Genomic DNA, 27060 nt, shown 5'->3' with positions numbered 1-27060 from the left:
TAATGTGACTATATGCACCAAAATAGCCATGCCACATAAAAAATTGAAAGTCCTAATTATGGGCTAATCAATAGCAAGTGATGAAAATGTATCATATAGCTTTCATGTACACATTATAAGTTGGCTCTAATAACCTTTAAGGTGATTGTTTTTTCTTGTGGGGAATGTGATTAGTGTAGGAGATAATGTATACTTGGTATAGCCACATTTAGTTATTCATTTCATCTCCTATATATACATATCACATATATACAGCAAAGGAATGTGCACTTAAGTAATATGTTATGCAGAGATGTATACTATTGTACATGTCTACCATGCCATAGCATTACTGTTTTATCCACCAACATAAATCATCCTCTAAATCATCATCTTTTGCACATCAACATTTCTTTTGCAGCAGAATTGTCATACTGTGGAATCACCAACCTGTTATAATAGACATATCTCCCTCAACTCATGCATCAACTCAAGCAACAGTTCTCTGCATGGAAACATTTCTCTACTTTTTATAACTCTAACTTACCTCGTACCTATCACATTGTTTGTCCTTGTTACCGGTGTTCATCTCTCCCAGCTGTTATACAGTCAACTTCCACACAATCATGACTTAATAATTGACTCCAATTTACTTATGCATGCACATGAAGTTATAATATGTGTATATGTCCTGCAGACCCTCAGCTTGTATGCTGTAAACTTTAATAAATAAATAAATAATTGTCTTATATACTTATCAAATAAATTATAGCACACCATTATGCCACACTTTTTACTATTATGATATACTGCATGGGTTATAGACCAAGGGCATATGCTGCACACTTAGCTCTGAACTGAAACCTCCCTTGACTGAACTCTTGTATGTATTCAGTACTGATGCATCAGTCAGTGGCGTAGCCAGACTTTTCGCCATGCCTGGGCAATGGGTGGGCAAGCAATTTCCCATGCAACACACGTACACATGCCCATCTTCATATGGACATCAATATAACATTTTTAAAATGCATTATGTATCATCCTACACTACTGCATGCAAGATGACTAATATCAACCTAATAGAAGCGAACACCTAGCTAGCTATTGGCCTTCTAACATTACATCTGGCTACATGTGTCTTAATACCAGACTACAAAGATTCTTGAATTAAAGCACGAGGCGCTCTATCACGTGATGACTATGCTCTGCCACTACAGTTGTTAGCCTAGAAAAGTGGAAACAAAAAGAAAAGAATTGCTGACTGAACAAGTACTCCATACCGTTTGAACTGAGCAGTATCCACACGGATAGATGAGTGCTAATTTCACAAATACCTCTAGACTGCTTTGCCTCCCGAGTTTTTACCACACCAATAGCTACCGTGATCACTTAATCCAAATGTAAACCGTCCATTCTTTGTCTTTCACTCCTTGCGACAATGCTGCACGTTTTTTTTTTTTGTAATCACGTGATCTTGCTTCTATTTATTGCCTCCTCTATTTGTACACAATCAAGTTACTCGTAGGGAAAATCCCTTGGATAAACCCATCTCTGTTTAGCCAAAAAGAAGGAAACCATCGGCGAAAATGGCATGGTGAGTGTTGTATAAGTTGTGCTATACTTATTCTTGTACAGTGACTAGTTAAGTAACTTTAGCAAAATCTCGAGCTATCCAGCCCACGTCTTTATAATTACTCTAGGAGCTGATGGTGGGGCAAAGAAGTCTGATGCCCGGGCAATGCCCTGGCTTGCCCGGGTTTGGCTACGCCACTGGCATCAGTAGGCTATACCCATTAAAATGCCAATGCAACTTTCATGAGTAACAATGCATCATGTTTTTATATAATGATCATTGCATGGCTCAGTAGTGTGAGCAGAAGTCATGCATGCCGGCATCCATGCAAACTATAATATAAGCTGCAATCCTTCTAATAGCTATACACATATGGGCATATATGGAGGAAGGGAGCTATAGTCTAAATATGCATATTTCCCTAAGCCAGTGCATGAGAAACGGAAAAAGTGGTCTGGCCTAGGCCTGGCTGTACTGACAACTTAATTAAGGTGGCGCTGAAGTAATCAAATGAAGCCTTACAAAGCCAATGGGACATCACGTTTGTGGTCATGCACGAAAAACTAATAGAACAAAGCGAAGCGCTTCGAAATATTGAAAGAACCAGCTCTATCAGACTGTCAGGCTACTATTGCTGATACAAGTAACGATATTCACGTACTGACTTCATCACCTTGTCAAAACTCTGGTAACTTCACAGCGAACAACACCAGCTGTCATCGCGTGATTACTGCTTTACGGAGCGCGCCCTGGCCAGTTACACTGTCTCACAATTCGTGAAATAACTCCATATTTACTTACCATAGACTCTCAAAATTTGGGAGAGGCACTGGTGAAGCGTTTCTTTACAGGGCTATGGAAAGATTTTTCGTGATTCGCTGTTGACGGGCGTGATATCACTTGTTGAAAAATGCAGGTTTGCATTTTAACCAGTTTCCACGTTGTTATCGTTAAAAAGGATTCCATAGAGTTGTTCTACAAGGTGAGAAACCATAAGAGCCAAGGCGGCTTAGCGCTAGGTTGTTTCTGGGGTGAGTTATTTTTAAAATCGGCTCATAAGTTCAGAGTTTAATAGCCACGAAATTAAAGCGGGTGGTTTCACGGAACTTGGCATGCTAAGCTACAACATTAAAGACTATCATAAGAACTCTTTAAATGTAGACTACATGGTTCACAAGCAGAGTTCTCCACCACCCTAAAATAACTAATTAAGCACGTGGGCTAATTTTAATAGTGACAAATGGGCATTGTACGGCTTCACATAATTACTTCAGCGCCACCTTAAACAAAACCACGCATATAGCTATACATGATTATGTGCCGTATAAAGTTAAACTTTGTAGCCACGTGCTTAGAGAACAGGTCTCTTTAGCTGTGTGAAATATAGTAGACAACATAAAGATACAAGATACGCTGTTGAGTGAATACCTACATTCAGATCACGTGATCTATGACGTAACGAAGCATCCTCTTGATTGGTACTGTAAGTCACGCACTCTCTTCTTCTATTTACGTGGTGACATATTGAAGATAATGGCTCATGGTAACCGTTTTGAAGGCCTAATTCTGAACCATGTAACACCAGTCGATCGCGGAGAGTTAGGGCGGGGAGCTTATGGGAGGGTTTACACGGTGAGTTACTGTGGAATTGTCTGTGCTGCCAAGGAGATCCATTCTATTTTGGTTGAAGGAGTTGGACAAGCGGAAATGCAACGAACTGTCGAATCTTTCTGTAGGGAATGTCGCCAATGCAGTACATTACGTCATCCTAACGTCATCCAATTCATGGGCGTGTATTATCCTCCTAGTACACCAATCGGTGGTGTGAACAGGGTGCGACTACCAGTGATGGTAATGGAGATGATGGCAGAAAGCTTGACTTCTTTTGTTGACAAACATGAGAACATTCCCAGCTGCATAAAATTCTCAATTATGCGTGATGTCTCCCTTGGACTGTGTTACCTTCACAATCACAATCCTCCCATTGTCCATAGAGACCTCTCTCCCAACAACGTGTTACTAACAACACACCATGTGGCTAAGATAAGTGATCTTGGAGTAGCCAAGGTGATAAACAATGATAATAGAAAGACAACTCTGACTAAAGCTCCAGGCACTGTTGATTTTATGCCGCCAGAAAGTTTTTCCAGAAATCCGATTTATGGCCCTCCAATGGATGTATTTTCCTTTTCTGGAATAATGTTACACTTGTTCAACCAGCAGTGGCCTACTCCATCTGAGCAAGTGGAGTTTGATCCAACAACTAGAAGTATGGCTGCCAAGTCAGAGGTTCAGCGACGCCAGCACTACCTTGATAGAATGACAGGAGAAGCTGCAGTATTTAAACCACTGGTGGTGCAATGTCTTGACAATGATCCTGCTGTTAGGCCAGCCATAGCAGACATTTGTGCACAAATCCAAGTCAGCAAGGATGCATACCTAAGGGAATCATCCCAGCAAGATATCATCTCGCTGTGCCAACAAGTAGAACAGTTGAAAAATGAAACAGAACAGCAAAGAGCTGAGATAGAACAACAAAGAGCTGTAATGGTGCAAATGCACCAAACAGGGAGATCTGGTGTAGCAACAGCTGCAAAACTGAAATTGGTGGGGTATATTATATTAAGCACCTACTTATGTATAACTCATTCTGTTTTATATAGGAGGCACTTCCACTAATGTCTGCCCTGAGAAGTGGTAGATATCACATCAAATGGACAAGGCTGGCTGATCTTCCTACCCCAGCGAATGCCCTCTATGTCACAGTACAAGACAAGAAGGTATACGTCTGTGGTGGTGATAGCTTAGACTACAATGGTATCTATCAAGTTTATGTCTATGACACTGACAGTGACCAGTGGGATCAACTACCTTTACCAGGCCACTACCTTGGTGTTCCTTGCATGATCGGAGGTAAACTAACAATTATCGGTGGACGCCTGTCTTCTACAAAGAAAAGAACAAACAAAGTGTCAACTTTTGATCATTTTATGCAAACTTGGATGTCTTACTATCCTGATCTTCTATCGGTAAGGAGCAGGCCTGGTGTGGTTACCCATCTGGAGTATGTGATAGCTGCTGGTGGAGGTAAAGGTGATGATGCCTTAGTAGTACAAGATGATATTGAAATACTCAACTGGGTAGAGAACTCTAGTTGGAGGAAAGTGTCCATTAAACTTCCTACACCAATGTACGGCTTCTCACCAAGCATTGCTGACGACTACTTGTACATTGTTAATTGCATTGGCAGTGACATGGTGTTCTCCACTGAAGTATATAAGATACCAGTTGAGTGCATTACAGCATCAGGAGTGAAAGAGAACGAATGGATTACGCTTACTCCAACTACTCATTTTAAAACTTCCTTAGTGCCTGGCTCATCCCCATTAGTGGTAGCAGGTGGAGAGGATGATAATGGCATGCCAACAGCAGCTGTTATGATGTACGATGTCTCCAGTAAATCATGGAAGAATGTCAGTTCATTGTCATCTGCTAGGTCAATAGCAGCCATAGCTGCAGTCAGTGCCAATGCAGTTGTCATCATTGGAGGGTGCACTAGTGGTGAGACAAGAAATACAGCTATATCATCCAGTCTGACCATTGTGGAACTTGGGCAAGTAGAACTGATTCAATAACATTACTACTGTAACTTGAACTGGTTTAAGTTACAGCACTATTATATACTTGAACTGGTTTTCCTTCTTGTGAATGTTATTTTGGTAATGTTACTATGTTTGTATGCTCTTTTACTGTGACTTCATGCATGGCTGGTGTAGTATTACAACCTTATTGATGGAATGTGAATGTATGGTATATCAGTATGCCTTGTTATTTCACTAATTGATTGAGTTATTTATACACAAAACTGAGGGAATATACAGCTACACTATACACACCATTACGTCATCTGTCCATGCTGCGGTATAGACATGCAATTTCTGCATGAGATCACATAATCATCTAACTAAAACTTATATAGCTGGTGATCCATTATGAATGTCAATAAGTATTGTCTACTATTAGTGAATTACTTTCCTGCAGGCATGGTTGTGAGTGGACACATTAATCACATTCAGATAGCAGAGAAATTAGATCTGGTGGAAGTGCTCCAAACACACGTCCTTCCATTGTATCTTGATAGTCTCCCTTCATAATACACACATCAGTTGTAAAAAACATCAGTTCCTTCTGGAGTTGGCTCACAGTGAAGGTGGTATCAAACTGAGCATCTATGAAAGCATCATGAGAGTTGTTTAGATCATGGAGAAAGCCATTAGATATTTCCACTTCAGACATGGTGGGTGATGAAACTATTATGATGTTACCACGATATCCGCCTGCACCATTGGGTGCAGTTGCCTCCTTGTGCTTATAGCTGGGTGTTGCTGCAGCAATCTTGTTGGCTAATGCATTGACTGGACTGGTCAAGTCATCCACATCATAATACATGGTCAGATCAGGCTTGGCTGCAAATTTTGATGAGAATCCCAATAAGGATGGTTCTTTCCACTTCTTGACGTTCTTCAAGTATGCTCTTTCTTGTAACCAGTCATTAGGCCAAGGCTAAATGAAAAGTACACATCCACATAGCTAAAATATTTTAGAGCAGATTAAAGCTGGCTAAATATATCATATAGCGTGATAGTAGATACCCCGAAGAAAACGGTGTTCCAAAAATGTCATCCTATACTATACACTATCATCCTACAAGTATTATACAATAGCATTGTTGCCTGCTATACGTGCAGGACAATGTTAGACACCACATTAGCTACAATGGAACGAAACATTAATTAAACATCAGCCCTAAAGCTAAAGGCACATACAGTTAGTTACTGCAGAGCAAGTAATGGTTTGACTAACATGCAGGTGCATGCATGCTTTCTGACACCCATGCAGTTGTGGATTATTTGCTTTTAAAATGTAAGCAAGCAGTTAACATCAAGAACATTTGAAGTTAAGGCACTTACACTAATATATAGGATATCTCGGTGGTCATAGTCATGGCACTGGGTGGCTTCCTTCTGTTTATCGCTGTCACTCATGTCGGAAGAAATCACATAGATCAGTAGGTGATAGCTTGTTGGTGAGCCTCATGTCAAGCACTGCGCATGCGCTACTCCAGTAATGAATACTAGCAAACCCCAGTACAGCCCACATCACTACCTTATGTTAACTCGAATGTAATAATGCAGCTATGATAACCATCCACTTTATTTATCCAGTGCATGGTCTTACGCTTGAGAATTATGTATTTTTGCTCAGCATTAATCTTTGTTAATTAATCATTTAGTGCAAAAAATCTTCACCTTGAAGTGACTATATTGTTCTATTAATAATTTTTTGTTACCTTATGTTAACTTAAATGATAATTCACTATCGTGAATTATCATTTTCTTTGTAATGTCAACAGCCTATAGTACAAACAAAAGCATTGCAACATATAACATATGTAAATGATATTGTATAACAATGAATAAGATAGGCCTAAGGAGCAAGATTAAAAGCTGCATTACTCCCCAGGCACCTGTGTTAAGGCACTTACACTAATATATATATAGACCTTGAGCACAAGTGCTCAAGCTTGTGCTCAAGGTCTCCTAAGCCTCTTGAAAGTTGTTACAGAAGGTGTGTTTAAAAAGGTGGATATCATCCCATATACTGAATATGGTAACAACGCATAACAGACTAGTGTTGTGAAGAAAATTTGATTGCTGGACAACACATACATGTACAATAATGGCGAAAAGTGCAAAACTAACTAGCTGGCTGACTATAATTTTGTAGCTAGCTAGGAATAATGCAGCTATGATAAACACCTAAGCATAGCCCCCTAACCACCTTTCTTAGTTAGAGCAGCAATTGACACTTAAGCTTTATCAGTTTATGGCTTGGTGTAGCCATTATAGAATATAGATAATATAGTTTACGAAGCAATAATATCTATGAGGCGCTTGTGAGATCAATTTTATAGGCACCTGCGCTTAAAGTAAAGTGTAAGGCAAACCATCCACTTTATTGATGCCATATGGTGAAACCAACTCACTTTAAGCATCCTGTGCAAAGTCCTCTGTGTAGCTCCGTGTTAAAGAACACCAATACGACAAGATTGATGATGGACGCGACGTGTTGCGTGTTCATGACAACGCTTTTTCTTGTGACGCAATGATGGCGTAAGTATCACGTGTACTTACTGTTGCTATCAACGCGCGTCTTTAGTAAAGCGATTTCGAGCAAGTTTGTGCGAATTCTCTTTGCGATTTACTGTGGTGATTGTGACGGATATGTTACGTACAGTATTCAAAAAAGTCTCAACTTTGCTACCTTCCGTTTTAGGTAGGTGTGGCTAACTACACTTGCACAGACATGTTCATTTATTTGATAATTTGTTAGGTACGAGAAGGACGACTTTGAATACTTTCAGTCAGAGTAAGTTGCAGAAAATCAGACTTTTAGATATCATGTAAACTATTTACCTTTTAAATATAGCTGGTGACTTCAAGGGAACTATAATTCCAACAGATCTTTTATTGGATTATAAGCAATGGTGAGTTTATGTGATTCTGGGTACTAGGGTTAACATTTTATTACAGGGTTCTTTGTGTACCACTGGGTGTTTATTTTTTCTCTTTGCATACCACCGCTGTAAAGGAGGTATGTTTACACACACGCACGCACACACTGTGTTCACAAGAGTGCAGTAGCACAGTACTGGCATCACAGCACAGTTCAAATAAAATATCTATGTAAAAAGTCATCAACTGTACTGTACCAAACTAGTTGGTTACAAAATAATATGTTTTACTTTCAAAAAGATTTCTGAATGTTTGCGTACTGAGCAGAAAATCACTGAAAATCATGTGTACTCATGAAAATGGCTGTCAGATACTGGAATAAAGAATGTTGAACTGGCTATCATGCTTGAGTATAAGCAAGGCTTTTGCTACCACACATACCTAACAAATCACCAGGCAAATCTGTGCACTATATATTCAAGTACTTAATGTCAATCCTTACTATTACCCAACAGACGGGGTACTTACAGTCCATGCGGTAAAGCACAAAAACAAGCTATTTACATTTTTGCATGCTAAAAAGATTGTTATATCAGTGGCCATGCAATGCAATAAGAGGAATATACACCATTGTATGTAATAGTATATGTATGTCTACATAGTAGATGTGTATGTGTGTATAATATATATTATGTCCCTGGCTATACAGGTGGATACAAAGTCTAACTCTGACAACATGGAGTCAGATTTTGGAATGGATTTTTGCCAGCAGTTATATGACAGCGAATCTACCTCAACAGATGAGGGATATTACTCTACGATTAGATGTGCTGTGAATAGCAAGGTAGAATCCTTGCAAGAACAACTGCAACTCACAGAGGAAGGTGAGAATGAACAATATGATATACAATTGGAGATATGGTACAAAATTAGGCTTCAAGGAGATTGTTGAAATCTATGAGAGTAAACTGTGTAGTCTGAAGGAAGAACATACTGAACAACTGGAGGAACAAAAGAAAAAATTAGAAGAAGAATATCAAAAGAAACTGGAGGAGGAAAGACAGCAAATGAAGAAAGAGCTAAAGGACAAGTTGGAGGAGGAGAAACTTGAGATGGATACAGAACAAAAGAAGATGGAAGAGGAACAACTATACAAGCAACAACAGCAACAACGTGAATTTGCTATTAAAGAGGAAGATTACAACAAGAAGATTGATGAACTTCAAGAATACTATGAGAGTAAGCTGCATACTGTGATGGAAGAGCACAGTAAACATCTGAAGATGGTAGAGGAAGAATATAAAGAGGAGCTGAATGAAGAATGGAAAGAGTTGAAGGAAGAAATGGAAGTGAAGTTGGAGAGACAGAAAATAATGATGGATGAAGAAATGAAGAAGGTGGAAGAGGAATACCAAACTAAGCAACAAGATGAAATTGCTCTTAAAGAATATGAATGCAATGAGAAGATTATTGAGCTAGAAGAAAACTATGAGAACAAGCTGCGTAATAAGATGTATGAAGAACAGAAGAAGGTGGAAGAACAACAGCAACAATGGCAGCAAGAATTTACTATTAGGGAAGAAGAGTACAAGAAGAAGATTGATGAACTACAAGAAAGCTATGAGAGTAAGCTGTGCAGTCTGAAGGAAGAACAGAACAAAAAACTAGAGGAACAAAGAGAAGAATTAGAGGAAGTACATCAAGAGAAACTTGAGGAGGAAAGAAATCACCTGAAGGAAGAACTACAATTAAAATTGGAGGAGCAGAAAACAACGTATAAAGAGCAGAAGAGGATTGAAGAGGAACAGCGGACCAAGCAGCCATGTGAATTTGCTCTCAAAGAAGAAGAGTACAAGAAGAAAATTGGTGAATTGGAGAAAGCTTACCGAAAGAAAGCAAAAGAACTAGCAGCAAAAGAGAGAAAGATGAACAATTTGGAGAAAGAGTTTCAACACTTGATGGAAGATCAAGAGTGGAAGATTTGTGAAATTGAGCAAAACTATGAGAGGAAGGTATGCAGACTGCAGGAAGAATGGACGCAGAAATCAAACTAAATCAATTGTATTAAACTTGAAATTAAAAATATTAAATAGCTAGGTCAAAAAACAAAATAAAAATGTTAAAAATGACAAAAACATATTAAAAATTTAAAAAGAATTTGTACCATTTGTGTGTTGTACAATTGCAACAATTAAAGCATGCAAATGTTTTGGTCAAACAGTTTTACTCTAACCGTATAACATGTGTGGCTTTCATATTCCGAAAAATGCAATGTGCAATAGGTCATTAGGATGGTTCTGAACTGTAATAGTCAAATGTTGCAGACATTGAATTATTGCATCATTAATAGCAGCCATATACTTTTCCTGCTTGTATTCTCTTTTTAACATATAGGCTGTTGTTATGAAGATTGCATGCACGTTCTTTTGTACAATTAAAAAGGACTGCAGGTTGTTTCTAGATTAATATTGTACACTGCAAATGTTTATATATGTATTTAAGATGGAATGTGGTATGATACAACAGATTCTGAAGTGTGTGCTCTATTGAAAATTATTAACAGTGTTAAGTAACCGTACTGTCCTATATATAGTTTTCATTTTTACACAGTGTACATGTATGTGAGCTTCCTTGATTTACAAAATACATAAGTGAAATTCTAAAACAGCCTGGCTGATAAAAGGCACACCCACAAAGGTAAAAGTAAAGATCTAATATCTGGGACTGCCAAGAATAAAATGCTATACAGTCACTATGATTAAAAGATTTAACATTAGACCTTTATATTTGGTTTGTTACATTTCTAATTAGCTTGCTAACTATAGCTGAACTCTCCAAAGGGACTCATAATGTAGCTGAATGCTCCACAAGAAGACTTGTTACATTGCTAAACTCTCCACAGAAACACTACATAGCTATTCTCTAAAGGGAGACTCTGCTGCTTGACTTGTAAGTAGCTGAACTCTGCTGGTGATTTGTAGTTTCTCCTTTCTCCAACTTTTCAAACACACCTTATGTAGCTAAAGTCTTTGAGCATGCAGGCTGTAGGACCAGGTGTCCTACAGACCTTCAGCACTTGTGCTGTACAACATTAATAAAAAAAATCATAATGTAGCTGAACTGTCTACATGGAGACTTGTAGTTGAATTCTCTATACAGGAGACGTGAGGTATATAACTGAACTCTCTACTACAGGTAACTTGTGATTTCGCCTTTAGTATTAGTATTACAACTAGGTAAAGAAGGCTCAAGGAGCCTGTTAAACCTTATCTGTACAAAGACAAATAAAATGTAATTACATAGCAAAAACTTTGAACTAACTGTAAGTAAAAGTATATACAACATTATAATTTATAATCATGCAACAAAGTATACCATGCAGCTACTGTCAAGAGAACTTTATAGTGTGAGTGCATTAACTAGATGATTGGGTGAACTGTTCCAGTCGTTGATAGCTGTACATGCAGCTTGAGTTTCAAATGACTTGTAATTGTGACCCCTAGTTGTTGATAAAGTTGTAGTACTAACAAGTCTGATTGAAATGGTTATGTAATATTATAGCTGGTAGAAGAACAATATCACATCTCCACACAGTCTACAGTACTTAAGTTTAAAGTAGTGAGGTGATCATTGTATGTGTGCAGTTTTGAAGATCATGGACCAACTTTGTGGCTTTTCTTTGTACCTTCTCTGTTTGTTCTTGATCTACGTACGTATAATGCATTGCAATCCTCAGATGATGTTACCATACTCTAACAATATATATATAATTAATGCGCTAGGTAGAAAAATGATTCCCACATTGTGAAAATGATTATTTAGTTACTATAGGCATAGCCTTTCAAGAAGAATTGCACGCATGATGTCATGTGATACATGATACATAAAAGGTATAGAATTTTATAACTTCTAAACAATTGGTATGGCAGGATGATGAGATAGCAGTGCATGGGTCAGGAAGAAGTGGTTCAATTTCAACATACACAATGGTCTTTGTTCCTTAGATTATAGTTGACTGTTCTATTAGAGTACTTCAATTTTTAGCAGCTTCACATAACCTTCTTGTTAATTCCTAACTCTTCCCTTCTTGTTCCATCTTTTTTCATTGCCCATGTGTACACAATTTCACCTCCACTTCCACCAGCTCTCTAGCTAAATTATGGAGGGGGTACTTCAGCACCCCATGCACTTGTATATGGATGTGATTGTAAATTATGAAAGCAGCTAGCTAGCTAGCAGTGTGCCAGGGGCAAATCCGGAGGAGGAGCACAAACAAGCTAAGTTGTAGGTGGTTGGGGGAAAGCAGATTCTCTTGTATTTTTAAAGTTTAAAGTAGCAAATAATTACCTCTTAGCATTGTCTTACACCTTATTTTTGCAACTTTGGCCTTTGTAAAGTCTAAAAGCTATTTTAAAGGCTAGAATGTCTTAAGTATCATCAATACGATCATTATTGTTAGAGGCACTTAGTATTCATGAAGGTGCTGGGTGACAGTCCTGATAGCTGTTTTGACTTGTTTTAGGTGAGTCTGCAATAAATGGTAGTAATTTATTCATGCTATAACTACATTATGGATTGACAAGACTTAGTATTTCAATCAAAAGAAGTATGGCTCCTTCACAAAGTGTGTGTGTTGTGTGTGTGTGTGGGGGAGGGGGATGGGGGGAGGGATTCGCCCCAAATTCCCCATCCTGGATCCGCCATTGTGTGCTGACACATATCTGTGTTCAGGGGCGGTAAGAATGAGGGCCAGCTGTGAGTTGAAGACAAAAAAAAAAAAAAGGTCACAGCCTGCTAACAATAGCTGCTCTCCACCAATTATATCTCCTTATTTATAACTACACAACGTAGCTAAGTAATTTGCTACGCTGCTTCTCTGAATACTGTGACTGCTCTATTAGAGTATTCAGATCCTGACTGTTCTATTAGAGTATCTCGATCTTTGCTTGCAAACAGTGTCCCAAAAATTGAAGGGGGGGGGCATGGCCCTCCTGGCCCCTCCGTCTATGTCTGTGTTGCTGGGACATTGTATATAAACATGCTGCAGTGACAAGGTGTGGAGATGAATGTGCTCATGTGTGATTCCACTGATCCATACTACTAGAACTGCCTTGTTGGGATTTGGTCACTGAAAGCAGTCACTTGTATTACTACAATAATAAAAGAATCCTCAAAGCAAATATCAAGTCTATGGTGAAACACGCTAAACTGTAAAGATCCATGATGCATAGCAAAATTAATAATGAACCATCAGATTTAGAGTTTACTTAGGAAAACTATCAGAAGATTTGTGATGGGAAATTCTCTGTAAACACACAGGAAGGCTTAGTTGGCTCCTCGCCACATACTGTACTTATATAAAGGATTCTTTTAGCCACATCACTAATCTTGTTGCTTGACATGTCATCAGACATTTATTAAGGCTTTACAGCACAAGTGCTCAAGGTCTCCTAAGCCTCTTGAAAGTTGTTACAGAAGGTGTGTATAAAAAGGTGGATATCATCCCATATACTGAATATGGTAACAACGCATAACAGACTAGTGTTGTGAAGAAAATTTGATTGCTGGACAACACATACATGTACAATAATGGCGAAAAGTGCAAAACTAACTAGCTGGCTGACTATAATTTTGTAGCTAGCTAGGAATAATGCAGCTATGATAAACACCTAAGCATAGCCCCCTAACCACCTTTCTTAGTTAGAGCAGCAATTGACACTTAAGCTTTATCAGTTTATGGCTTGGTGTAGCCATTATAGAATATAGATAATATAGTTTACGAAGCAATAATATCTATGAGGCGCTTGTGAGATCAATTTTATAGGCACCTGCGCTTAAAGTAAAGTCCAAGGCAAACCATCCACTTTATTGATGCCATATGGTGAAACCAACTCACTTTAAGCATCCTGTGCAAAGTCCTCTGTGTAGCTCCGTGTTAAAGAACACCAATACGACAAGATTGATGATGGACGCGACGTGTTGCGTGTTCATGGCAACGCTTTTCTTGTGACGCAATGATGGCGTAAGTATCACGTGTACTTACTGTTGCTATCAACGCGCGTCTTTAGTAAAGCGATTTCGAGCAAGTTTGTGCGAATTCTCTTTGCGATTTACTGTGGTGATTGTGACGGATATGTTACGTACAGTATTCAAAAAAGTCTCAACTTTGCTACCTTCCGTTTTAGGTAGGTGTGGCTAACTACACTTGCACAGACATGTTCATTTATTTGATAATTTGTTAGATACGAGAAGGACGACTTTGAATACTTTCAGTCAGAGTAAGTTGCAGAAATTCAGACTTTTAGATATCATGTAAACTATTTACCTTTTAAATATAGCTGGTGACTTCAAGGGAACTATAATTCCAACAGATCATGTATTGGATTATAAGCAATGGTGAGTTTATATGTGATTCTGGGTACTAGGGTTAACATTTTATTACAGGGTTCTTTGTGTACCACTGGGTGTTTATTTTTTCTCTTTGCATACCACCGCTGTAAAGGAGGTATGTTTACACACACGCACACACACACTGTGTTCACAAGAGTGCAGTAGCACAGTACTGGCATCACAGCACAGTTCAAATAAAATATCCATGTAAAAAGTCATCAACTGTACTGTACCAAACTAGTTGGTTACAAAATAATATGTTTTACTTTCAAAAAGAATATTTGAATGTTTGTGTACTGAGCAGAAAATCACTGAAAATCATGTGTACTCATGAAAATGGCTGTCAGGTACTGGAATAAAGAATGTTGAACTGGCTATCATGCTTGAGTATAAGCAAGGCTTTTGCTACCACACATACCTAACAAATCACCGGGCAAATCTGTGCACTATATATTCAAGTACTTAATGTCAATCCTTACTATTACCAACAGACGGGGTACTTACAGTCCATGCGGTGAGGCACAAAAACAAGCAATTCACATTTTTGCATGCTAACAAGATTGTTATATCAGTGGCCATGCAATGCAATAAGAGGAATATACACCACTGTATGTAATAGTATATGTATGTCTACATAGTAAATGTGTATTTGTGTATAATATATGTCCCTGGCTATACAGGTGGATACAAAGTCTAACTCTGACAACATGGAGTCAGATTTTGGAATGGATTTTTGCCAGCAGTTATATGACAGTGAATCTACCTCAACAGATGAGGGATATTACTCTATGATTAGATGTGCTGTGAATAGCAAGGTAAAATCCTTGCAAGAACAACTGCAACTCGCAGAGGAAGGTGAGAATGAACAATATGATATACAATTGGAGATATGGTACAAAATTAGGCTTCAAGGAGATTGTTGAAATCTATGAGAGTAAACTGTGTAGTCTGAAGGAAGAACATACTGAACAACTGGAGGAACAAAAGAAAAAATTAGAAGAAGAATATCAAAAGAAACTGGAGGAGGAAAGACAGCAAATGAAGAAAGAGCTAAAGGACAAGTTGGAGGAGGAGAAACTTGAGATGGATAAAGAACAAAAGAAGATGGAAGAGGAACAACTATACAAGCAACAACAGCAACAACGTGAATTTGCTATTAAAGAGGAAGATTACAACAAGAAGATTGATGAACTTCAAGAATACTATGAGAGTAAGCTGCATACTGTGATGGAAGAGCACAGTAAACATCTGAAGATGGTAGAGGAAGAATATAAAGAGGAGCTGAATGAAGAATGGAAAGAGTTGAAGGAAGAAATGGAAGTGAAGTTGGAGAGACAGAAAATAATGATGGATGAAGAAATGAAGAAGGTGGAAGAGGAATACCAAACTAAGCAACAAGATGAAACTGCTCTTAAAGAATATGAATACAATGAGAAGATTATTGAGCTAGAGGAAAACTATGAGAACAAGCTGCGTAATAAGATGTATGAAGAACAGAAGAAGGTGGAAGAACAACAGCAACAACGGCAGCAAGAATTTACTATTAGGGAAGAAGAGTACAAGAAGAAGATTGATGAACTACAAGAAAGCTATGAGAGTAAGCTGTGCAGTCTGAAGGAAGAACAGAACAAAAAACTAGAGGAACAAAGAGAAGAATTAGAGGAAGTACATCAGGAGAAACTTGAGGAGGAAAGAAATCACCTGAAGGAAGAACTACAATTAAAATTGGAGGAGCAGAAAACAACGTATGAAGAGCAGAAGAGGATTGAAGAGGAACAGCGGAACAAGCAGCCATGTGAATTTGCTCTCAAAGAAGAAGAGTACAAGAAGAAATTTGGTGAATTGGAGAAAGATTACCGAAAGAAAGCAAAAGAACTAGCAGCAAAAGAGAGAAAGATGAACAATTTGGAGAAAGAGTTTCAACACTTGATGGAGGATCAAGAGTGGAAGATTTGTGAAATTGAGCAAAAATATGAGAGGAAGGTACGCAACCTGCAGGAAGAATGGAAGCACAAGTCAAACTAAACCAATTGCCAGTGTATTAAACTTGAAATTAAACATAATAACATAGCTAGGGAAAAAAATTATAAAAATGTTTTAAAATGATAAAAACATATTAAAAATTTTAAAAGAATTTGTATACCATTTTATGTGTTGTATGATTGCAACAATGATACAAATGTTTTGGTAAAACGGTTTTACTCTAACGGTCTAACTATAAACATGTGTGGCTTTCATGTTCAGAAAAAGGCTATGTGCAACAAATAGATCATTAGTATGGTACTGAACTCTCATGGTTGAAATGTTACAGATATTTGATCATTGCATCATTAATAGCATGCAGCCATAATGATATTTTTCCTGCTTGCATTCTCTTTTTAACATAAGCTGCATGTTGTTATGAATTAAGACTGCATGTATTCAGTTTTTGTACAATACTGTAGGTGTTCCTAGATTATAGTTGATTCTGTACACAGTATATGTTAATGTATGTGACACGTAATGTGATGGGATACTGCAGACTCTGAAGTGTGTGCTCTATGCATAGGTTAAGAATGCAGCCCAAGGTTCTGCATGGGTTTTAGAACCAAGGTGAAGTCAAGGTTTCTAAAGTTAGAACTAAGGGCGTGGTTCCTAACCGACTTAGAGCATGGCTTGGTGTAAAACTTTAATAACTGCATCATATATTTGAAACTCACAAGTTTCGTAACTAGATTTTAAGTATACATATACTACAGAGTGAACGTGCTTGAAGTCTGAATAAATTACTCGATCAGCAAGTTTCTTTGCTGAGTAAATTATTCAGCAAGCTTCTAACCAACAAGGACGTTTCTAACACACCAGGAGGTTTCTTGGTGATATTATAGAGACCTTATTAAATAGTCGCAAAGACCAAAGCATACATACTATGCATGCCATGTTCTTATGAACAATGTCAAGTAACTCTGTACTTGCAATCAACTGTTCATATAGTTTATACACAGGTTGTTGTTATTGGTTTTGTTAAAGTGCATGTTACTGCCTTGATTTATAAAAAAATACATATAAATTCTCATGCAAAAACATAGGTAAAAGTAAAGATATACTGGTGCAGCCAATAATAAATATCATGGTAAATCTCACTATGATTTAACATTGGACCTTCAATGTTGAGTCATGTTCTACTGGCATTCGGTTTGCTGCATTTCTAATTGACTCGTTAAACCTTAACTGGCTAATAGTCATTTGGCCCATTTCACCTCTACATGCAGTGACCATTGAAAAGGGTGGTCAAATCATTAACCACATACAATGTTTTAAAAAGAGTTATAGAAATGTAGAGCACGAGTCAATGGTAACAATATTGATTGGTTAAAATTCATTCTTGGTTCCACCAGATATCTGCTTACATATAACATTAAGTAAATTACAACATGTTTGTACAGCAACCATGTTTGTATGAATGTGATTTTAGATGTAGTATTGATTTCTAGAGCTCTGGCATGGTTTCAGTATGTTAATTTTCCTACGTGTTAGGTCACATGTATCTGTAGTAAACTGGGTGGGGAAATGTATGAAATGGAAACACATGGACCGGGTCACACATAACCAAGTAAATTTGTTAAAGTATAGTGTTTGCTTTGTCTAACTGTGATGTATAATAAGTACAATAGGACCTCCATTATCCAAACACCTGTTGTGCCTGTGTCCCAGATGTGGTATATAATTAGAAACTCTTCAGAATGATGATTAGCTACTCTTCAATCTAACAAAGTAGTATAGGTACAACAGAGATCAGTTGTAACTACCCCTCAGATGCTATATTGGTTTTTGTTATGTGTACTCAGGCCTGCAGCCCTATAGCTTGTGCTTGTGTGCAGATATCACTCATTCCCGTGTTAGAACTATTAGCTGCATAACAGCTTGGATAACCATGTGTATAATTTTGCACATTAAGTTATGTTTTATAGCTATAGCTTGTTAATCATATAACCATGCAGTGACCATGCATGCAGTGGCAGAGGCAGTTCTAAGGGGGACATCATAGTACTGTGCAAAGCATGTTATGCCTTGATCTAGAAATGAACCAAGGAAGTGGCTGACCCAGATTTGAAGTTAAGAGTCTCCATTGTCATAGCTATAGCAGAAGTACGCACAATTACATTTGGGGAAGAGCTGACAGTGTTATTGTCTATAGTGTGAAAGTGAAGCACACATATAATCGAATGAGTAGCATGATAATATGCTCTAGTGCACCTTTTTGTAACCCTAGGGTGATCATGGGGCATTTGACACATGTAGTGGCTAAAAATAAAATAAATAATTTACTATGGGTTCCACTGTACAGCGATGAAAGGCAATTGTTCTAATAAGGGTATAGCTATACGGAGCTAGATGGGAATACACACTGCGGAATAAAAACATCTTTTATCTTCACCTTATAGCTGTATACTAATATATTTCTGACGATGCAATTGGACACCACTCATATGTTCCTCCCCACCCTACACCCTTTTTCTTACTGTATAGCTACATTATATGATTATATGTGATTGCCCAGAAGGGGCAACTATTTCCTCACTCAAATAGACAATGTAAGGGAAAATTGCAAATTTTAAAATGTAATATCTTATGCAAAAAATGTAAAATTCAGGTTGCTAAGGGTAACAGTTTATTACGAAATTCAGCTATAGCTATATTCAAAATTGCTCTTAAATTCAATAATCTCATGCAGGAAGTAACATTTTCATGTACCAAGACCCCCAGAGAACTTATGCATTCTTCATGCACTTTTTTTAGGCTTCACTTGGTCAATATGATGAGGATTATAATGAAATTTTGTTTTAACATAACTATATGATCACTAATAATACAAATACTCATCTTTCCAAGGTATTATCAGTGGATTTATGCTAAATTTTATGCAACAAGGACCCGGAGCAGCATTGGAGGTGTACAAGATCGAGATACTCTAATAGAGCAGTCACCTAACTACTCTAATAGAACATACACTGGAAGCATAACATATTATAGTTGGTTCTGTTATGGAATTTTTCCAAATCTGCTTGCACCTATACATACAATGAAGTGCATTGGTCTGCTTAAAATGCTTGATTCATCTACTGGTGTAGTTAATATGTATGGCAATACTTAATTCAGGTACACAATTTCCATTGACAATGCTCTCAGATTCAATCTTGTATCATTCAAATTTTCCACTTTCAACATTATTATTCTAATATGCACCTATTGTTGTGCAATTGTGAGAGAGTGCATCATGCGCTTGGTAGTCTGTACCTACCCAAACTTTTCCATTAATAAAATGCTTCAGAGAGCCATACCTATAATCTAAAGGCAGTATATAAAATATCTACAGGCAGAAATATGAATTTTATGTGGAAATGTCTCCAACTGCAGTATTTTAGCATCTATTTTTCTGGGGGGGCATGCCCCCAGCATGCTGGGAGGTGTACTTTGAGTTAGTCCCACCCCTTTTATAAATCCTAGATCCACCCCTGATATGCAACCATGCATGAATTTATGGGTGGTATTAGCTACTATTACTATGTATGTAGAGGAATTCTTAGGAGAAAAGTCAATTTATATATATACACCTTTGTAACTTTAAAGGGCTTTGCCATAATGTGACTATATGCACCAAAATAGCCATGCCACATAAAAAATTGAAAGTCCTAATTATGGGCTAATCAATAGCAAGTGATGAAAATGTATCATATAGCTTTCATGTACACATTATAAGTTGGCTCTAATATATAAGTTGGCTCTAATAACCTTTAAGGTGACTGTTTTTTCTTGTGGGGAATGTGATTAGTGTAGGAGATAATGTATACTTGGTATAGCCACATTTAGTTATTCATTTCATTTCCTATATATACATATCACATATACAGCAAAGGAATGTGCACTTAAGTAATATGTTATGCAGAGATGTATACTATTGTACATGTCTACCATGCCATAACATTACTGTTTTATCCACCAACATAAATCATCCTCTAATTCATCATCTTCTGCACATCAACATTTCTTTTGCAGCAGAATTGTCATACTGTGGAATCACCAACCTGTTATAGACATATCTCCCTCAACTCATGCATCAGCTCAAGCAACAGTTCTCTGCATGGAAACATTTCTCTACTTTTTATAACTCCAACTTACCTCATACCTATCACATTGTTTGTCCTTGTTACCGGTTTTCATCTCTCCCAGCTGTTATACAGTCAACTTCCACACAATCATGACTTAATAATTGACTCCAATTTACTTATGCATGTACATGAAGTTATAATATATGTCCTGCAGACCCTCAGCTTGTATGCTGTAAACTTTAATAAATAAATAAATAATTGTCTTATATACTTATCAAATAAATTATAACACACCATTAAGCCACACTTTTTACTATTATGATATACTGCATGGGTTATAGACCAAGGGCATATGCTGCACACTTAGCTCTGAACTGAAACCTCCCTTGACTGAACTCTTGTATGTATTCAGTGCTGATGCATCAGTAGGCTATACCCATTAAAATGCCAATGCAACTTTCATGAGTAACAATGCATCATGTTTTTATATAATGATCATTGCATGGTTCAGTATATATTACATGAATGGTGACCTGTGATGGTTTACAAACTATACAAGCTGAAACATGCATGACTATCTGCGTGCAGTCCAATTGGCATCAGCTAGATGCATGGGTATTTTGCCAACCACTGCGTATATGCATGGTAATGATTTTTGTGCTATGCTTCCCCACTTGTATACCATGTATACACTATACATAGTTATGGCCCTTAGTCCTACATCTCATGCTTCTGTTTCCCACCCAATCTCATCTCTGACATTGACAACTAGGATATCAACAATAAATGCCTACAGGTGTTCATTTTATGTCAATGCATCTTTTCTCTGGAACTGAATACCTAGTGACATGCATCTTATCCGCCTCCTTGCCAGAGGCATTCAAGTTGAACCTTTGTTTTTGCTTTTTTTGATTTCAAGTTAATTTTAGTTTTCAGTTGTTCATTTTGATTGTTACTGTGCAAGATTGCTGGGGACCACTTTGAACTTAGCTTTTTGTGTATCCTGTCATGCATGCAATGTAATTTGACAAAATTAATAATGATGATAATAATACTTATCATCTAAGACTACAAACTTTGGCTGACCATTTATAGTATATAAAAGCTATTTAGGAGAAGATTTATATATAGCACATGCATTGATAGACTATGAGAAAGCCGATTAATGTTTGTCTGTGTGTATGTCCTATTAGCCATGCAATCATACTCCAGGATGTGGCAATAAAATTTTAAAGTGGGGAGGCTATAAGAAACTGGTAAATAGTAGGTGATACAGTTTGCAGTCTTTATAGAACTGGAGATTCTGAACCTATACATGACATGGAATCAGGTACATGTTTCTGACTCCTTGCTACATATAGACTTTCAGCAGCCTTCTTGTGGGCCCCTAATGGGGTAGTGACTAATAAATAAAACTCCCTGAAGCTACAAGATCTTTTACAATTAAAATAGCTTCAAAGTGGTCCAGGCCACAGAACTATACAACCCAAAAACTAATGTGTGACTATTTTTAGTTGTTTAATTCTTGGATGCCTTTATGGGGCAAGCTTCACCATATGAGAATAGGATTCATGTTGTTTATACTTGAATGTACCGCCATACACTCATCTGCCTTATAAGGGATAAAAGACAGGGGTGGAGAAATAGGGGGGGGACTTCACCTCGCCCTCCACTTTGAAGAGTGGAGAGGCAGTACCTCCCAATGCCTCTTTTTACAACTTACTTTGCCTTGACTAAGTAGAATTTGTGTTAAAGGTTATGAAAGAATGGAATACTACAGTGCTAGTGTGAGATCTAGAAACTCTAATAGAGCAGTCACCTAACTGCTCTAATAGAACATTCACCGGAAACTGCTATGCTATTTTATTCAATCTATCTTCTGCATTAACAGATTTATATACATAAAACTCCCAGATTCAATCCAAGGCAGATCCATCCTTTTTTAAGGAGTTCCATTCCGGTGGTGATAGCAAATTGTTGGATGTAATTGCAAATTCAGTCCAGCTACCTAGCAGTAATATTTCATAACAAATCATTAGTCTCCAGCAACAAGGGCATACCCAGGGGGTTTCTAGAAACCTCTTTGGAGTTTACACACTATTAAAACTGAAACTTCAGGTTTCCAGAATCTGGAATCTATCATGAAACAGGACACATTTTACAGGTTTTTGCAATTGAATTCGTCGCCTTTGCAATTGAATTCGTCCCGTTTGCAATTGAATTCGTCGGTATTGCAATTGAATTCGTCGGTATTGCAATTGAATTCGTCCCGTTTGCAATTGAATTCGTCGGTTTTGCAATTGAATTCGTCGCTTTTGCAGTTGAATTAGTCGGTTTTGCAATAGAATTCGTCGCGTTTGCATTACAATTCGTCATAAACAAAACGGCTCCAAGAAACCAACCCGTTCATTAAGAGATGAACTATTTATGCCTTGGAGAATTACACTTGAGACACTAGAAGGTAATTGAAGCTGGTAGTACGCGAAGTTGATAGCTGTCTGACAAGTTAATTAGCTTGCTCGCGAGTGACCACACCCATCGTTGGAGAGGCTGTAGAGGAAGAATTATTGCCTTATAAAGAGTTGTTTACTACTGTTGTACTTGAACAAGTTCTTGTAGCAGCTGCTACATCATGTTTTCATGTTTGCTCCAGCTGCCATTCTTGTTATGGACGAATTTAACTGCAAAAGCGACGAATTCAATTGCAAAAGCGACGAATTCAATTGCAAAAGCGACGAATTCAATTGCAAAAGCGACGAATTCAATTGCAAACGGGACGAATTCAATTGCAAACGGGACGAATTCAATTGCAAAAGCGACGAACTCAATTGCAAACGGGACGAATTCAATTGCAAAGTCGCCGAATTCAATTGCAAAAACCTGTAAGCTTTAGTAATAGTTTCTCATAATGATAACAACACTTGTAGCATTGTTCTGAAATTTGGTGAAAAGATTGAGATACTCTAATAAAGGAGTTAGGAAATCTAATATATAAGTCATTTAGCTGTAGTGGAAAGTTTTCAAAATTCCTGATTGTCTCACTAATGCAAACCTGATAATTATGCTTAGAGGCAGCTATTTCATACAAAGATGCTAGGGTAGCTGTTTTAAGTGATTTTGTAGCGAAGAAAGGTAAAATGAGTGTTTTATCATTGACATGTACAACATAATTACAAGGGGTCAGGAGTCTATAAGTCTCAGGGTTACCAGCTGATAAACTAATTTTGGTGTACTGAATTAGAGAAACTTGGCAGCAGCTCATCATAAGTGACAGGGGAGTAGTTAGAAATTTTAAATAGGTGAGGCAGACCTTGCAATGCTTTATGATGCATGCACTCTAGTGTGTAAGTACAATCAGCATGCATAGCATGTTCCAGCTAGGGGGTCTTGGAGCATGCCCCCAGGAAATTTTTTGAAAATTAAGAGTTACAAGATTGAATCTGGAGGCAATTCTATAGTCCTACTATATATTAGAGGTGTACTGATATGGGTTTTTGGCATGTACCGATATCTGATATTGATGCCACCAAAAGAAGCTGATAACCGATAGTCGATCTGATATTCGCATTATAGTTAAAAGTGTACATTTACCTACCCTACAACAACATGTGCATGCATGTATTCATTGCTATACTCTGCCTGTGGTGGTATACATACAGCTTGGGTTTCTATTGTGCAATCCAGACAATTAGGCACCCACAAACATTTTTATGTATGCTCCCATGAAGCCTTAATTGGATATTTCTGCATTACTCCGCATTCTAATGGCTTGTGAGAAAGCTGGTACAGCTAGTTATCCTGTGACCCTTCTTTTTATTACAAGGTACTCTATAACTGCTTCATTTGTAAAGACTGTGACAAGCTTTGCAGCAACAAACACCAGAATCGTGTGTATTTATATGGCTTTTCATAGCGTAGCACTTGTTTCAGTGTGAAAAATAAGCCACCGGCACTAAAGAGCCACGTAGAAAACCATATGCACAATCCATTTATGTACAAACTATTGCTACTGTCTAAATATCAGTAGTGGTATACCAATATTGGTAAAAATTACCATATCGGTGACCAATATTTTAGCCGATCCAATTATCGGTACACCTCTACTATATATTATGGTAATTGCAAAGAATGCACATAATGGTATTTTATGCATGTTTTCTCAGACCTTGTCTTGAGTATAGTACGTTCACGTTGAGCTGAATCCTGAAAAACAGCTAAAAATTAAAAGTGGATTTTTCTCAACAGAGTTAACATTTCAGTCAGCCAGATGATTATTGGTAACAGCAAAGGTGTCAACAACAGACACATACAGTTTGGCTCCATTGCAGGTTTGGAAAAAGGCTGTAATGAGCACTGTACTTATATGGCTTCATCATAGGAAATGTATTGTGAAATTTTTGATTGGCCATAAATATTATGTCACACATTTGAACAAAAAGATTTTGAAATATTTTTAGCGGGTCAAGCAGTACTACAAATGAGCTAAAATTCAAGATTGTGTGTAATTGCATCCATAAGTTATTAAATGTTTTTGAGGATTCAGCTCAACGTGAACATACTATAGTATACATATAAGCACTAGTAGCATGTCAATCCAGGGGATATGGATTATGCTCCTATGGGAAAGTTAGACCATCTGAGATTGATTGTGAGAGCAATTTAATCAAAACTATTATATTAAAAATTTGCTTGACTGTTGTATTAGGGTGAGTGCTCTATTAGAGTATATCAATCTTGCTTGACCAGTTCTGAAAAAGAGAAAACCACAGTAGCTAACCCCTATAGAGCAGCCCTTCAATGGACACCTACAAATTGAACTAAATAGCATATAAACTTTGTCAATGCAAGTTTTCAATGCCTCTAAAAGGTCCAATGTAGCTCTCAGTTCAGTGACTTCAGTCCCCAATATTTGGTGAGGCAATTGCCTCACCTGCCTACATTGTAGCTACGCCTCTGAGTAATATGTCCTCCATGTCATTGTTCAAGATTTACCAATATCAAAAGCATCAGTGAGACAAAATAATCTTAGAAAGTGCCTCAAAGATTTGCATCTCAAAAGATATTTATGGCATGGGACTGCAGGGAGTGGATGTGCCCTACATAAACCCTGAATCTTGTATATGCATACGCCTATTCCATTTTTCTACAAGCGATCAAATTATGGAATACTTTACCCCAGTACCTGGTAAGTTTACTGGATGCACAAACTTTCAAAGAGAGACTTTATAATCTATACTAATTATACTACTTACTTATCACACTTATACATACACATGTGCGACAATACTCGTATTTGAGTTTGTACAAAAAAATAAAATAAACTTATAAGTAGAGGTAACTGTACTTTCATCCTTGCCATGCCCACACTGGTTTCACTTTTGAGCCAGTCTTTGTGGTCACATGTGACCGAGGATTTTCATGCATATACTTAATGTATTGCATTCTCTCATTTTAATATGGTTTTCAATCAAATTTACTAAGGCCGGCTCTTCCAAAAAGGGGTGGTTCCATATAACCCCACCCTGCTGTCTAAGGGAGAGTTTTTAATGCTTGCCCCCTCCCCACCCTGGAAAAGGCTATCAACATGTAGACCAAACATTAGAGGAGGTTGGTCACACGTCATAATCCTGACGCAAAATTATGCAACCAAGCATTGTTCTATGTGTTAAGGCTTGTTTAGCAGCTAGGAAAGCAGCGCATTGTACTGAGAAGGCTTGTAATACAACTGGGGCGCTCTGGTATGGATATACAATCCGTCCTTTAGAATATTAAGAGGTGTGAAGGTTGAATTAGTTCAACCCTTCCTTTGAGATCACGAGATGAATGATGACGTGTGACCAACCTCCTCTGATACCAACCTAAGTGTAAAACTAGTAACATTTGGTCTTTTATTTGCAATCAATGTCTGCGTTGAGAACCAACTACATTTTGAAAGCAGAACAATGATAGTTTCGTGGGGGCCTAGTGATATGCAGTCTTTTTTACGAGATTGGGTCATCGATGACACACGACTTGGCTAGTCTGGCACTGCATGCTGACCCTACCGTATAGCCTAAATATTTCGAGGGGCAAATATTTTGAGGTTGACCAATGTTGCTAAAAATAATTTTTTTTGTAGATTTGCAAACACTCGTTTGAAAATGACAGAGCATATAACTAAAGATTTATGAGAGTCAAAATAGGGATTTGTGGTTTACATTACCACCCCACCAGTCCCTTCTTGTTTCATGGCTTTTTTCAGTGATCCCTATTCCCCCTCTTAAATTTTCATTTTTTTTATTCATCTAGTTAAATTTGCCTTAGTTATCTTTAGAACCTAATTACAAATGTGGTCTTTGTACAGAGGTGGTCTTTAAGAGGTAGCCGGCTACTAAGTAAGGGTTGGTATAATTGGTATTGCACCTGTCTTTAGTGTTGAATATTGAACAGGTTGCCATTGTGTGCTGTTCTATAACTAGAATTGCAATGGCGTAAAATGTTCTATATGGTAAATATAGAACTATTTTACTTTGAT

At 37.6% G+C, this 27060-nt stretch overlaps 3 protein-coding genes and 1 long non-coding RNA gene across 5 annotated transcripts; 2 read left to right on the top strand and 2 right to left on the bottom strand.

The window, feature by feature from the left end:
* Window positions 1–207: 207 nt before the first annotated feature.
* On the bottom strand, window positions 208–4123 carry LOC136242960 (uncharacterized). Of its 2 annotated transcripts, none has more exons than XR_010694683.1 (2): window positions 527–4123; window positions 208–429 (listed from the first exon to the last, which is right to left on the bottom strand). It is a non-coding gene; the product is annotated as an uncharacterized lncRNA (long non-coding RNA). The 2 variants fall into 2 exon arrangements; XR_010694684.1 differs by having other exon boundaries at window positions 208–413.
* LOC136242876 (uncharacterized) lies at window positions 2097–5425 on the top strand. Its single transcript, XM_066034369.1, has 2 exons — window positions 2097–4159; window positions 4216–5425. The coding sequence occupies exons 1-2, from the start codon at window positions 3086–3088 to the stop codon at window positions 5185–5187; spliced, it is 2046 nt and encodes a 681-aa protein (XP_065890441.1). The 5' UTR covers window positions 2097–3085; the 3' UTR covers window positions 5188–5425.
* On the bottom strand, window positions 5347–7722 carry LOC136242948 (uncharacterized). The gene is made up of 2 exons (XM_066034451.1): window positions 7599–7722; window positions 5347–6115 (listed from the first exon to the last, which is right to left on the bottom strand). Exons 1-2 carry the CDS (start codon window positions 7605–7607, stop codon window positions 5615–5617), a joined length of 510 nt encoding a protein of 169 aa, XP_065890523.1. The 5' UTR covers window positions 7608–7722; the 3' UTR covers window positions 5347–5614.
* On the top strand, window positions 7721–16482 carry LOC136243396 (trichohyalin-like). The gene is made up of 9 exons (XM_066034910.1): window positions 7721–7725; window positions 7946–7981; window positions 8146–8206; window positions 8777–8951; window positions 9001–10105; window positions 14310–14345; window positions 14512–14572; window positions 15138–15312; window positions 15362–16482. The coding sequence occupies exons 1-9, from the start codon at window positions 7721–7723 to the stop codon at window positions 16480–16482; spliced, it is 2775 nt and encodes a 924-aa protein (XP_065890982.1).
* Window positions 16483–27060: the final 10578 nt, after the last annotated feature.

This window comes from Dysidea avara, chromosome 13, assembly GCF_963678975.1.
Source record: "Dysidea avara chromosome 13, odDysAvar1.4, whole genome shotgun sequence".
Classification (NCBI taxonomy): Eukaryota; Metazoa; Porifera; class Demospongiae; order Dictyoceratida; family Dysideidae; genus Dysidea; species Dysidea avara.
This window is presented reverse-complemented; position numbering and strand designations above follow the sequence as displayed.